This window comes from Coptis chinensis, chromosome 3 (genome assembly GCF_015680905.1).
Source record: "Coptis chinensis isolate HL-2020 chromosome 3, ASM1568090v1, whole genome shotgun sequence".
NCBI lineage: Eukaryota > Viridiplantae > Streptophyta > Magnoliopsida > Ranunculales > Ranunculaceae > Coptis > Coptis chinensis.
Window position 1 is genome coordinate 23,618,643 of NC_141458.1, and position 14,787 is coordinate 23,633,429.

At 36.9% G+C, this 14,787-nt stretch overlaps 2 protein-coding genes across 3 annotated transcripts; both read right to left on the reverse strand.

Annotated features, from left to right (window-relative positions):
* Positions 1-1,384: 1,384 nt before the first annotated feature.
* LOC147508710 (xylose isomerase family protein) lies at positions 1,385-7,437 on the reverse strand. 2 transcript variants are annotated; one of them, XM_086601092.1, is made up of 21 exons: positions 7,192-7,437; positions 6,875-6,957; positions 6,692-6,805; positions 6,513-6,587; positions 6,309-6,438; positions 6,131-6,222; positions 5,806-5,856; positions 5,592-5,668; positions 5,447-5,501; positions 5,260-5,361; positions 4,982-5,033; positions 4,670-4,715; positions 4,522-4,577; positions 2,857-2,908; positions 2,674-2,753; positions 2,487-2,557; positions 2,331-2,371; positions 2,134-2,233; positions 1,972-2,043; positions 1,731-1,808; positions 1,385-1,622 (listed from the first exon to the last, which is right to left on the reverse strand). In XM_086601092.1, the coding sequence occupies exons 2-21, from the start codon at positions 6,944-6,946 to the stop codon at positions 1,587-1,589; spliced, it is 1,452 nt and encodes a 483-aa protein (XP_086457218.1). In that variant the 5' UTR covers positions 6,947-6,957; positions 7,192-7,437; the 3' UTR covers positions 1,385-1,586. The 2 variants fall into 2 exon arrangements, with proteins under 2 accessions (XP_086457218.1, XP_086457219.1); XM_086601093.1 differs by lacking the exon at positions 7,192-7,437 and adding an exon at positions 7,047-7,076.
* A 5,131-nt stretch (positions 7,438-12,568) lies between these two features.
* Positions 12,569-13,504, reverse strand: LOC147508711 (uncharacterized). The gene is made up of 2 exons (XM_086597558.1): positions 13,333-13,504; positions 12,569-13,227 (listed from the first exon to the last, which is right to left on the reverse strand). The coding sequence occupies exons 1-2, from the start codon at positions 13,502-13,504 to the stop codon at positions 12,569-12,571; spliced, it is 831 nt and encodes a 276-aa protein (XP_086453684.1).
* Between the last annotated feature and the right edge of the window lie 1,283 nt (positions 13,505-14,787).

The following is a 14,787-nucleotide window of genomic DNA, read 5'->3' on the forward strand; positions in this document are numbered from 1 at the left end:
CAACAATACTCAATCTCCGTGGAAAATTGAAATCATTTTCCAGTACGAGTTCACCCTTATTTTCCCGAGGATTTGAACTCCCCGACCCACGCAGAATGCTCTTCTTACGTCCAGCTCGATGAAATTAATCCATTGCAAAAAACAGAAACAAATTTGGTTGAAAAACGAATATTTATTTGGTGATTGAAGGGAGTTGAGAACTTGAAATGGGATGATGAAAACTTGAAATGGAATGGAATAAGTACTGGAAGTCTCGAAGTGGAGAACGAATTGGATTCCACTGGAACGGGACGACCCATGCCAAATAAAAAAAGTTTCGCACAGGATAAGTTGTGCCGTTAACCAAATTTTCAGATTTTTCTCGCTGGTACTTAATTTTGATTTGGTAATTTTATTAGCTGAAAAACGCTGACGTGTCACAACAAAAAATAGAAATGCGTTGATGATGCTCTTAGTGATATGGGTACTTATTTTTACTGCTGAAGCTCTAAGTCTCTAAGGACATTTCCAATGGGGGGTATAAAATTACACCTCCACATAGGCTCCACCTAGGTGCTATTAGGATTTTACAACTCCAATTGCAAATTATTGTATAACCCATAAATATCCACTCTCTATTGTTCCTAACAGAGAAGTGTAAAAAAATTTGATTTTAAACTCGAATGACACTTGAAGTGATCTAGAGACGTCACTTCAAGTGTCATCCGAGTTTAGAGTTTAAAATTTTCAAATTGTGACTTTAGAAATAGATAGGGACATCACTCCAAGCGATTTATTTTGTTCAGACGTGCATTCGAAATATCACCCAGGGGTTTAGCACCCCATTGGATAGAGTTTTTTAATACTTTGGGGTATAAACTTTCCACTCTATACGGTTTACACCCCCATTGGAGATGCTCTAACTATTGTTAACGGCTCTATTTTTTATAGTACTGCTGCTGCAGCTTTAAAATCATCTCAGAACAACTGCTAAGTCAAACGATTTCATATTTCAGAATCATTTAATCAATCTCTAAAAAGGAGGAGACTTGCCAATACATCACTTCGCAGTCTACAGGAGAATAATGTAGAATTTGTTAGAAAGAAGGTGGTACATAGGTATGAAAACTTCTACAAAGTTAACAATGAAGGCGTGGACACAAGCTTTGAAGAGTTTTAACAACACTGCCATCATTTGGCTTTTGCATTACAGTCCAAGAATCGCCAAGTTTTAGGCTATTGCGATGTTCCACAGTTACAAACTTACAATTACTACCCACGCATAAAAACAAATAAAAAAATGCATTAACCCTGTTCTGAAGATGCATTTTCAACTCTGGTCTTACTTGTTTTAACTCAACTTGAACCGAGAAATCATATCACGGTAATTAAAGAAAAGCATGCATCAAGGACAACCACTGCCAGCTTTGTATTACTTGAACTGTATTTGTCCACATAATATTATTGTGAAATTCTGGACAATTCCCATCTATTTCTCTTCTACTACTATCTTATGGTAAACCTAGAATTATTGCCTGAAATGTTAAACTAAATGATCTATCCACAGCAGTAGTATGTATAGCCGAACTTCTCTCATTTATCTTTTTCTACAGCGCAGATTGGAAAATCATCTCAGCGAGTTCCTGCAACATAGCAACCAATTTTAATCAGATACCTAAAATCCATAAACCACTCAAAAATGGAGTTACCCTGGTACCAGTTCAGATTTTTGTTTATATCATTCAACACACCTGTTTCGCAGAGGGAACCTTTGGTTCTCCCCATTCAAGGACCTTCTTCTCGAGTGTTTCAAAATCAACTTTACCAGCCTAGCAAAATATTAGCAGATAGATGAGAGATTATTACAAATAATAAGAAAAGGATTCCTGACTTATTATAAAGTATAAACAGACACCCTCACAATTATTGGAAGTTACTGCAACAAGACCTGAATTGCAACTTTTTCCCAAGCAGAGTTGACAAAACACTAACCTCAATCTCTGCTCCAATTTCCGTGTCAAAGCTCTGATAACGCTTGCGGACAAGCTCACCCAGAGAACCATCCTATATTCAGGAAGAAATCGAATTGGGTTGTCGTTAGTAAGATTTACTCGAACAATGGCTATATAAAACTGTACTGGAAAGATAACTCACCTCAATCAACTTAGCAACATTGCGAAGCCCACGAGCCATTGTATCCATTCCAGAAATGTGGGCAATAAACAAGTCCTCAACATCTGTACTCTCTCTTCGTCTACAATCCAAATCAACAAATACCACAAAAATCGTGTAAGCTCCAATTTCATATAATTACGAAGAAATTATACTGAGTAAGAAAAAAAAATACTAACAATTTTGCATCAAAGTTGAACCCTCCAGGTGCAATTCCACCCTGCATATGAGGAAAACAAATGTTGTTACTGATGTGTGAGTTAGTGAACTGTAGACTAGCAGAACATTCTTCATGATAAACGTAAGTTAGACATTTGGCTCCTTCATTTACTTACATTCCTGACAACACTGAGCATCACCATTGTTGCTTCTCCTATATCAGTAAGGAACTGATCTGTATCCCAACCTGCAGAAATGGCAACAGTTAACTCTCCATGATAACCCTTTTTCCAATATTAGCTACGACAACAGAAACGTGGATATTTTTAATCTCCTCAATTTGACAGCCATGCCAAGTCATACCAATTTGAGGATCTCCAGTGTTTGCATCAACATTTCCCAGTACACCATTGATTCTTGCAGTCTCAAGTTCATGGTGGCAGCTGCCAAGTGCACAGGATATTTCAGGTTCTCAAACAAGATCCCGTTAATTTTTACACTAAAAGTAATGAAGAGATTGCTTGAAGACAGCATATAAGATTTTACCTGTGACCTGAAAGAGTGGCATGGTTGCACTCAATGTTGAGCTTGAACTCTTCTGCAAGAAGAAGGAATATAATTATATATGTTTGCTTACTAAAGAAAATAATCAAGCATCTGATCGTAAATCTCAGTTCTTCAACAAACAATTAGACTAAATTTGATTAAATCGATAATGCAACTAATGTCAAATTACGTATTGGTTGGAATTTTGTGGTTGTGGTGAAAGAAGTGTGCCCATAATAGACATGATAATGCAACTAAACATACTGAATACTAAAGAACACTATTGTGGTATATCGAGGAAAAAACAAAAAGCATAAATTTGATTGAAAAGTTCGGACATGGTTAGTAGAAGATGAAAATATCTCTTTAGTCAACCGGTTGGCATCAAGTCTTTATAAGTTTAAAAAACCACACAAGAAAACCTCTAAGATAGTTTAAATTGGCATGAAGGAACAAGCAAACAGAGTGTCTTTCAAAAGGAGGCACTTCAGTTCCCCACAAAGTCATTAAAAAGCAGTGTTCTAAAAAACGCTAGGCGGTAGTCGGGCGGTGGGAGAGCGCCTAGCGCCTAGGCCTTCTAGACAGGTTAGGCGCTAGGCGGTTTTTTTTTCCTAATATATATAGTAATACACACCTATACTATAAGAAATGAAGAAAATCATTTACCATAATTCAAAAAATAAACACAAACAAAAATACTTATTACAAAAATGCATAATAGTTGAAGAATATCGACTTCATATAAAAACATACTCTTTGTTATAGTGACATATAATTTACATTAGACTTTAGTCTTTTAAACTCATTCAAATCTTAAGCCTACACGGGCCTTTAATTTTCAACATTTAATCATTCAAAAAAAAATAAAAATGACAAGACCGCCAAGAGGCCGCCTTGCCCGCCTAGTCGGTCCACCGATTTTTTAAACAACTTGGGCCTAGGCAAGTCGGTTGGGCACCGCCTAGACCGATTTTTAGAACAGTGTTAAAAAGTGAAGTCACTTGTGTTAACATGTGTTCAAACTTCAATGTAGAATTGACATAGAACAAAAGGTGGTTAAAAACATCACAATATTACAATTGGAAGAGTATCCTTAAGACTCACAGATAATAACTTAGAAAAAGAGCAAACAACTATAATTTGATAAACAAAAAAATAAAAATTGAAAGCCACTTCTGGTAAAATGTTTGTTCAAACTTCGGCGTAGGATTGATATCACAAAGAGAGTACTTTTTATTTTTCGCTAATCCACATAGGGAATACTTCAGAACAACCGTAAGAGTACAAGGGCATCCTTCAGACTCCTATGTTGATTGATAAATATATAAAAAGAATTTAGTTTGATTGCAACGGTCGGACATGCTGAATCAAATACGAAAAGATGTTTCAGTAGTCAGCTCATTTATGAAACCTTAGTAGAAAAGCAGATCAATGCCATATCACATATCAGCCTATCAGGGAATAAAATAAGTTCGCTCTCTTGCTGGCATTTAATAGTTTCTATATCATTATTGATATAATAAATAGGATGCATGGGAGGACGAGAGAAGCATGCCATTAAAATTCTCATGTCATGTGCAGTCAGATACAAGATACAAAACTACAAATATTGCAGTATAAAACATATAATATACAACCAAAAGGGTCTATAGGAAATGGCATTACCCAGAAGACCGTATTTCTGTAGAAAAGCAATACTTGTTGCAGCATCCCAATCATATCTGGAAAAAAAGAAATGTTGAGAACATTCTGATTAGAAAAGAAAGCATATCAAACAGTTGTAGCAATTGAATAAAGCTATGCATAACCATACTGGTGCTTTGTAGGTTCTTGAGGCTTTGGCTCAATCAGAAAAGTTCCTGAAATGTAATTTTTTTATCATCAGTACATTAAATCGATTAACAGAAAATACAAAAGAAGAAGAGAAACTGAACTAGGAAAGGAATGAAAACAGGAAGAGAGTGTGTGTGTGAGGGGGGGTGGGTGTGGGTTCCATTGAGAATTTAGTCTTGCAATTCAACTATTATTACAACCAGTGATCACTAAACTGGGAATGGTCATTCTGACACTTTAAACACTAAATACGGAATATGGTGTGGAAGAATACAACTATTCAAGGAATTACCATTGAAACCAATCTTTTTCTTGTATGCAACGGCTCCTTGAAAGAATCTTCCCTGTCAAAGGAAATCAATTCTATCAAAAATTGCAAGGCATAGTGTCTGATTTTCTCACTTAATAAGCACTAAAAAATTAAATAGAAGGCAAGCATAAGCATGTAAAATAGCATATACGTCACAGGAAAGCAGAAGTCAATAACTTCTGACGGAAGTAGGACAAGAAAAACTGTAATTACTAAGTGTTTAAATTTCTAAAGAAAATGAACATGTGATCAGGCCCTACCAAGTGATCAAGCTCTCTTTTCATATCTGTGTTCAAGAGGGACTGATAACCCTCCCTGCCACCCCAAAAGACGTAATTTTCTCCTCCTAGGTAATGTGTCACCTGTAAATATTGGAGAGAGTCAGATTAGGCTAAATGCATATTCTGAACTTGGAAGCGTGTAGGCTGAATAAACATATATAACTACCTCAATGGCTTTCTTGACTTGAGCTGCAGCATATGCATATACAGCTAATTCAGAGCTGAAAAAAAGATGCCGGAAAATAAAGTTCAAGATCAAGGTGTGCCATGGTTATATATTTACACACAATGTATATTTGAAATTCTGTTACCTAGTAGCAGCTCCATGCATGTAGCGGGGATGCAAGAACAACTGAGCTGTACCCCACAGTGGACGGATTTTCTTGCCCTATATAACCATGAAAAAAAATTTGATACATTAGCAATTATTGATCAACCACAAGATGTATATATATTGTTTGAATTATGTAAAGGAAATCACACGCTAGCACTAGGAGAATGATACATGACAGTTCATCAGGATACCTGAAGCTCTTTTGCGAGGGCCACAACTTCATCCAAATTTGCATTAGATTCCTGCAAAAAACGCAAATTACCATACCAGTTTGAATCTTCAAATACACTATTTTTTGGTATATAAACATACAGAAAACTAGCAGTAATATGTTTGCAGAAAAGCTATTGAGAAATGCTGTGAAGAAAAAGAAGCTTAAAGTCAGTATTGCAATCCTTTTGTAGAGCTGGTTTTCTTATCATACAAAATTGCAGAGTTTTCACCACATTCAGAAAATTTGTAGTAAAAGCTGATCAACACCACAAAAGAGGCAGAGTGCTGAGAACATTAACTAACCTCTAAGGTTTTACCATCAGGAGCAATGTCCCTATCATGGAAACACCAATAATCAACACCAAGTTTCTTCACAAACTCAAAATTCGCTCTCACTGAATCAAGAAAGGAAAATCGTTGGCTTTGTTGGTACAACAAATAGCTATAATTGACAGTAGAAAGGTATCAAACTTTATCTTACTTCTTCTTTTGGCCATTGCCAATGAGTTGGTACCATCTTCCCATGGCCAGAACTTTGTTTGTGAACCAAAAGGATCTGCTCCAGATCCACGGAATGTGTGCCAAAATGCAACACTAAATCTAAACCAATCCTATGGAAATTTATTAAATGTCAGTAATCACGCAATACACATTGACTACAGATAGATGAGTATACTGAATATACCTTCATCTTCTTCCCTAAAATCTCTTCTTCAGCATTATACCATTTGTATGAAAGTATCTTCTTGCTGGAAGGACCCTAAACACAAGTTGGCACATAAAAGGCATTAAAATTTCGGTTACCTCAAAAACAACATACCTTCTTATATTCATTTTGAACACAATATATCTAAAGACTTTTACCTCGTACTTGATTTTGGAAATGCCAGGGAAAAATTCCCCTTCCCATTCACCAGAAGTTTCATCACTACATCCACTACTGACATCAGCAGGACAAGTTTGGGGAGCAGCAGAAATCTAGCATTAAAAGCAGTTAAGCACTGTAGAAACATGATAAAAAGGAAAGAAGAGCTGCTTATGACTTACTGCTGCAAGGAGGAAATATGAACAAAGAAGCAGCAGCAACATAACTTTTCTAGCTTCCATTTTCACCCTCATACCAATTACTTCTGCAAAGACATAACTGACTATTATAAGTTGATCAACAAAGGTATTGCATGCAGATATAAAAGAAAGAAGGTTTTTTTTTTTTTTTAACTTGTAAACGATCACATCAAACAAAGTGAGTGGGTTCACTAAAAAACATCTTAAACTTTTACATCTCTATCGTAGGTCTAATAAAACAGTGATCATCAACATAAAAAAAATTTGTCTAATAATCATATCGCATGGAGGACGATTACCTTGTTTTTTTTTTTTTTCTATAAAAAAATGAGTTTTTCTAAAACCTGAAAGGGGATGAATCTAATTTATACTAATACTAAAATCTTAACAATATATCCCACATTAACTTCCTTAGTTTACGTATTCAAAATGATATCCAAGTAAAAATAGTATCTTTAAACTCTATCATTATTATCAACCGTTGATTTTAATCTAAATCTATGTTTGTTGAGAAACTCGAGGAAATTGGAGAAATTGGATTCGGGGTAGAAGAATAAATGTACATTTGAGTAATTTTGGATAAGGTTTTGTTTAAGATAAGTGTCCACGTAATTTTGCAGTGGGTCTGTTGGGCTAGACTTGTTATTACGGATAGGATATGTTTTTTTTTTTTTTTTTTTTCATATATATATATATATATATATATATATATCTTTATATGTCAAAAGATTACATAGGATCTCTCCTTTTTCAAGTGTCCATAAGCCACGGCGGAGGTGTTACTAACCATTCCACAAAGTTAGAGAGAAAAATGCCAAAAAAAAACAATCTGTGTTAGCATGAAACAGCCCCAAAAGTGGACATAATACTTAGTGCATCATCTAATATTAACATAGAGTTCCAGGATAGACTATAATAAAACCACTTTAGGTAGTTAATAGCGGCTTGAGCATCCATCTCCACATTTAGTTCTGACAGTTGAACTGCTTGCACCATTCCAAGACTTTCAGTAGTCCTTTGCACTCTGCCTGTTCTGAATTGGTAGCTCTATCTCTGAATGCTCCTGCATCAATAAAGAATCCCTTTGAATCTTTTAGTACAAACCCATAAGTAGCGGTCAAATCAAGTTTTGTAAAGCTTGCATCCACATTAAACTTAAAACAATTTATGTAAGGTGGTGTCTAATTGATATGGCTTGACTACTGCTGATGTTGAACCTGCAAGTTAGTATTTTCTTTTTGTCCTTCAAAAAATTTATTTAACTGAATATTTCGTTTAAAGAAACAAGGTTTCCAATTTTTATGATATACATCACATCTTTCTAACCAAATTGCCTAGTAAAAAAATAAACATAATTTCTTCCATATATTTTTTTCTATTGACCAGTGTTTTGGTGGATTGAACCACATATCAATCTATAAAGTAACCTGCAAATGCTCAAAATGAGTTAGTCTGAACTGCCAAGAAATAGCTGTAATTAACTAGTATCATAAAACAGTAATAAGAAAGCAAGTAAAACTTATCACTGAGGATTGTGCTCGGCACAATTTCCTTAAGACGAAAAACGCCGCCGGTATGGTTTTACGCCAACCTCAAGCGTCGTCTCCCGATACATACAACGGATGAGCGTGTCACCAGCCAATGACCAGCTCTGCATGAACTCTCAGCATACTCCAGACAAGTTTTTAATAAGAGGAAAATAATGTTGTGTTTTCGTGTTTTGATAAACAGGAGAGACCTTAGTTTTATAGATCTGAAAAAACGCAACTCAAGGCTAGAGTCACGACTCCTCATTGCCTGATTTATGGTTTGACTCGAATCAAGGAAAGATTTTGTCCCGCGCGACGTGTGTGGGCACATGCGCATTAAGGTTTTCTGGAGCTCCCACCTCCCGAGAGCCCCCAAACCAAGGAGGCCTTGTGTGCGCGCGAGCACCTCCTTATATCTCTCTACACTATCCCTCCATAAGGACACAACCAATATAAACTTAAGAGTCTTAAGTTTAGTAACCAATGTGGGACTAAAACCCCCCCACATTAGAGTGTAGTAGATACAAAAGGTCATGGGTTCAAACCCATGAGGACACAAATTCCTTCACATTTCCAACAATCCCCCACATGAATGGAATTATTAAGAAACGTAAGAAAAGAAAAAAAAAAAAACAAGAATGTCCGGAGTATGAAGAAGTTATGAATGGGTCAAGGTGTCATCACGACTTAAACCTTCGCTTGGTGTTTGTCTGTCGGATTACTAGTTGACCCGGTGACCTTAGTCTTGAACTGTTCAACATATATGTAAGCCAAGTCAACAGTAACACACATAACTTCAAAAAATCATCATAGAGTTCCCTCAGTTGTGCTCGTATAGCCATGAGCTTCCCAGGTTTCATGAGTGCTCTAGAGAACAAGCCTATATGTTCTCATAGGAAGCGGCTTTACTTCCTCACTCATATAGGTGCCTCTATTAGGAGTGTACTTTGTATCTTTACACCCCAATCGAAAACCAGCTATAGAAAGCATTAAGAGTATTCACTCATCCTTTAAATGATACAGAAGGTACTACTACATCATAGGGATGGGTACGAGTTTTCACTCTAGGTGTAGTACCCCCACAAATCACGCAGATAACTTATTTCCCCATTGAACCTTGATCCCGATCTCCATTCCACGAAGGTTGGGTGTCGGTTTATCGGTGATTTAATTAAATAGGCAATTAGTCTTTAATAGACTTTAGCCCCATCCCCTCGATGTACTAAAACCAGCTCTAGCTAGCGGGCCTTTAGTTAAAGGATCGACTAAATTTTCTTTTGACCTCACAAAGTCAATAGCTATGATCCCATCTCTTAACAACTGTCGCACAGTGTTATGTCTTCGACGAATATGTCGAGATTTCCCATTATAGGAAGTATTTTTGGCCCTCAAGATAGCAGCTTGGCTATCACAGTGAATAGAGACAGGTGGAACAGGTTTAGGCCAAAGCGGGATATCCATCAAAAATTCCCGATCCACTCTGCTTCCTCACTAGCTTTGTCTAAAGCTATAAACTCAGATTCCATAGTGGAACGGGCAATGCAAGTTTGCTTAGATGATTTCCAAGACACTGCACCCCCTGCCATAGTGAACACATAACCACTAGTGGATTTAGATTCCTGAGAATCAGCAATCCAATTGGCATCACTGTACCCCTCAAGCACAGCTGGATATCTGCCATAATGAACACCATAATTTGAAGTATATTTCAAATATCTCAATACCCTGATAAGAGCATCCCAATGCTCATTGCTGGGATTTATGGTGTATCTACTAAGTTTGCTTACGGCGTAAGCTATGTCGGGTCTAGTGCAGTTCATAAGATACATGAGACTGCCTATAACCCTAGAAAACTCTAACGGAGATACACCTAATCCAGTATTTTTTGTCAAATGTATACTAGGATCATATGGTGTTCTGGCAGGTACACAGTCAAATTGATTAAATCTTTTAAGCATTTTCTCTACATAATGAGATTGAGACAAAGTAATTCCATCAGAATTATACACTATCTTAATGCCAAGAATGACATCAGCGATACCCAAATCTTTCATGTCAAAATGCTTACTCAAAAAAGATTTAGTCTTATTGACGGTCTCTAAACTGGTTCCAATGATCAACATGTCATCCACATATAAACAGATAATTACACCAGATTGTTTCTCAAATTTACAATAAATGCATTTATCTGCCTCATTAATATTAAAACCATTAGAGATTAGCACACTATCAAATTTCTCATGCCACTGTTTAGGAGCTTGTTTGAGACCGTAAAGAGATTTCTTTAGCCTACAAACTTTTCTCTCAAGGCCTTCTAAAACAAACCCTTCTGGCTGATCCATATATATCTCCTCTTGTAATTCCCCATTTAGAAATGCCGTTTTAACGTCCATTTGGTGAATTACGAGATTACGAGTAGAAGCAAAGGCTATTAACATTCTGATAGATGTAATCCTTGTCACAGGAGAGTAAGTATCAAAGAAATCAAACCCTTCTCTCTGTTTATAGCCTTTTGCTACTAATCTCGCTTTATATTTATCAATGGATCCATCTGCCTTAAGTTTCTTTCTAAATAACCATTTATTCCTAATAGTTTTACAACCAGGGGGCAACTCAACCAGCTCCCAAGTGTTATTGGTTATAATGGACTCATATTCACTTAGAATGGCCTCCCTCCAAAAAATGGCATCAGAAGATGACATTGCCCCTAAATAGGTCTGAGGATCATCCTCTACCAAGAAAGTAAGGAAATCAGGTCCAAAAGAGGTGTTAGTCCTAGGTCTCTTGCTCCTCCTGAGTTCAATTTCATCTTCAGCAGAAGAATCTTCTCGAACTCTAGGAGCAAGTGTAGAAGAACTCGGAGTCCCTCTTGATCTCTCAATAAATGGGAATTTATCCTCAAAAAAGACATCATCCCTAGACTCAATAATGGTATTATCATCAACAAATTTATTTTTAGATTTGAAAACTAAAAACCTGTAGGGCAATCGCTATTCCGCATTGCATACCCAATAAAGACACAATCTACGGTTTAGGGCCAAGTTTAGTCCTCTTGGGTGTTGGTATAGATACCTTAGCCAAACACCCCCACACTTTAAAGAATCTATAAGTCGGTGTCCTATTTTTCCACATCTCATATAGAGTTTTATCTGTGTCTTTAAAAGGTATCTTATTCAGAATATAACAGGCCGTTAGCAAAGCCTCCCCCATAGGTTCATAGAAGCCCCGTGAGCTATTGATCATTGAATTGATCATATCTTTGAGAGTCCTATTTTTCCTCTCTGCTATCCCATTGGATTGGGGAGCATAAGGGCATGGTCTCATGTACAATACCATTATTTTCACAAAATTTATTGAAAGGACCAGAATATTCACCTCCTCTATCGGACCTAACTATTTTTATTTTCTTGTCTAACCGGTTCTCAACTTCAGTTTTAAAGGAAATAAATTTAGCTAAGCTATCATCCTTACTCTTAAGAAGATAAACATGACAAAACGTGAAGCATCATCAATGAATGTAACAAAATATTTATTACCTCCTCTAGTCATGTAACCTTTAAGATCACATAAGTCAGTGTGAACCAATGCCAACAACTCAGTGTTTCTTTCTACCTTTTTGAAAGGTTTCCTAGCATATTTAGATTCTACACATACTTCACATCTCTTATTTTCAGAAATAGTATTCTTGGATATGTTACCTAGATGCATCAGTTTTTTAATTGAAACATTATTAACGTGTCCAAGTCTACTATGCCACAGATCAAATGACTCAACCATATAAGAAGAAGTAGATGCTTTATTAAATTCAAAATCTGTTACATTGAGCTTAAACAAGCCTTCATCTAAATAACCTTTACCCACAAAGGTTCCCCCCTTAGTCAGAACAAATTTGTCTGACTCAAAGACAAGTTTGAACCCCTTCTTACTTAAAAGGGAACCAGAAACCAGATTTTTCCTAATATCAGGAACATAAAGAACATCCTTCAAATTAAGAACATTTCCAGAAGTGAACTTCAAATTAACAGTCCCTTTTCCTTCAACTCTAGAAGCAGATGAGTTACCCATGAACAGACTTTCTCCTTCTCCCAAAGGAGTGAAGGACGCAAATGCACTTTTAGTGCCACGGATGTGTTTGGTAGCCCGGTGTCTACCCATCGGTCATGTTACTCACCAAGTTAACCTCAGTAACCACAGCAGAAAAGTTACCATCCTGAACTACATTTGCTTGTGCCTTATCTTTCTTCCCATCATTCGGACCTTTTTTGAATTTATAGTCCGGGGCTATATGACCTCGAGATCCGCACACATAGCAATGAATTTCAGGATTGTAAGGTTTTTTTTTAAAGTGAGGTTGGGACTGTTTATTCTTGTTCGCATATGGTTTCTTTTTGACGGGGAATTTAGTTGATTTAGACTTAGAAGAACTAGCAGCGTTACCTTCAACCAGGTTAGCCTTAGCCTTCATTTCTGAAGTCTCCACATTGATTTCAGCCTTTCTGTTATCCTCCTCGATTCGAACGTTGACGATCAGATCTTCTAGGGACATCTCTTTCTTCTTATGTTTGAGACTGTTTTTGTACTCCTTCCATGAGGAAGGGAGTTTCTCAATTATGGAAGCAACCTGGAAACCTTTGTAGATTTTATAACCTTCCTGCAAAATCTCATGAATGATTATTTGCAGCTCCTCCACTTGAGAAACAACAGATTTCCCATCTTCCATCTTGAATTCCAGAAACTTTCCTACAAGAAACTTCTTAGAACCTGCATCTTCAGTAGCATACTTCTTATCAAGCAAATTCCACAATTCTGTAGCAGTCGTACACACAGCATAAACATCATACAAATCAAGGGAAAGACAATCAAGTATATAATTTCGACATAAATAATCTTTCTTTTCCTATCTGTCCACACCACCAGAACGACCAGGTTCATCTTCATTTTCATTGTACATGGGTTTCTCAATCGAAATCCATTCAACCAGTTTCAGAGTAGTCAGATAAAATCGCATTTTCATCTGCCAGCGCTTAAAATTTCTGCCATCAAAAATTTCAGGTTTGACAGACTTACCACTAGGTTTCTCCATCTTAGCAGTATAAAGAACAAGCGAGCACAATACTAGATAATCACAAGTTTTTCGTCTTAAGATTGTAATTAACTAGTATCATAAAACAGTAATAAGAAAGCAAGTAAAACTTATCACTGAGGATTGTGCTCGGCACAATTTCCTTAAGACGAAAAACGCCGCCGGTATGGTTCTTTGCCGACCTTAAAGTCGTCTCCCGGATACAACATGGATGATGAGCGTGTCACCAGCCAATGACCAGCTCTGCATGAACTCTCAGCATACTCCAGACAAGTTTTTAATAAGAGGAAAATAATGTTGTGTTTTCGTGTTTTGATAAACAGGAGAGACCTTAGTTTTATAGATATGAAAAAACGCAACTCAAGGCTAGAGTCACGACTCCTCATTGCCTGATTTATGGTTTGACTCGAATCAAGGAAAGATTTTGTAACAAGCTATTCGGTTTTGGAAAGAAGACCAAAAACGCAAAAACAAGCCCCAATTACTGCACCCACGCTGGAGCCCCATTGGGTGGATTTGCACCCTGGCGGCGTGTGTGGGCACATGCGCACTAAGGTTTTCTGGAGCTCCCACCTCCCGAGAGCCCCCAAACCAAGGAGGCCTTGTGTGCGCGCGAGCACCTCCTTATATCTCTCTACACTATTCCTCCATAAGGACACAACCAATATAAACTTAAGAGTCTTAAGTTTAGTAACCAATGTGGGACTAAAGCCCCCCACATTAGAGTGTAGTAGATACAAAAGGTCATGGGTTCAAACCCATGAGGACACAAATTCCTTCACATTTCCAACAATAGCATACCATAGAGACTGTGTGAATGAATAACTCAGAAGCAAGTGATATATGGTTTCAACATTCAAACCACATAACAGACAAGTTTTATCAGGAACATAAATGATATATTTGGGCTAGATGGTCTCTAATAGGGATCATATTGTTATAACACTTCCACGCAAAGAGAGCAGCTCTAGGTTGGTTATCATTTTGCCATAAACAAAGATTTGTCCTGTTTGGAGGCATGGGAGATTGATCACTAAGAACATGATACATTGATTTTACACTATATTCACCTTTCCTATCACTACTACAGAAATGCACATTAACCACAGTAGACCAAATGGTATATACCACTATTTTCACAATAACAGTGGCTAATAGTCAATAACCACGGTAAGAAAGGCTTTTCTAATTTTAGTACAAGCAAATACCACTAGGCTCGTAAAACTGTCGGATATAATATGTCATATACCACGGTACAACCCAAAATTCCTAATTTGTTTTCT

Coding starts and splice junctions, on each gene's coding strand:
- LOC147508710 (XM_086601092.1), bottom strand. CDS start 6,946: ATGAGGGTGAAAATGGAAGCTAGAAAAGTTATGTTGCTGCTGCTTCTT. Junction 4,578..4,669: donor CAAGAACCTACAAAGCACCA/GTATGGTTATGC, acceptor CTTTTTTTCCAG/ATATGATTGGGATGCTGCAA. Junction 2,558..2,673: donor CACTGGAGATCCTCAAATTG/GTATGACTTGGC, acceptor CCATTTCTGCAG/GTTGGGATACAGATCAGTTC.
- LOC147508711 (XM_086597558.1), bottom strand. CDS start 13,504: ATGGAGAAACCTAGTGGTAAGTCTGTCAAACCTGAAATTTTTGATGGC. Junction 13,228..13,332: donor TGAACCTGGTCGTTCTGGTG/GTGTGGACAGAT, acceptor CGACTGCTACAG/AATTGTGGAATTTGCTTGAT.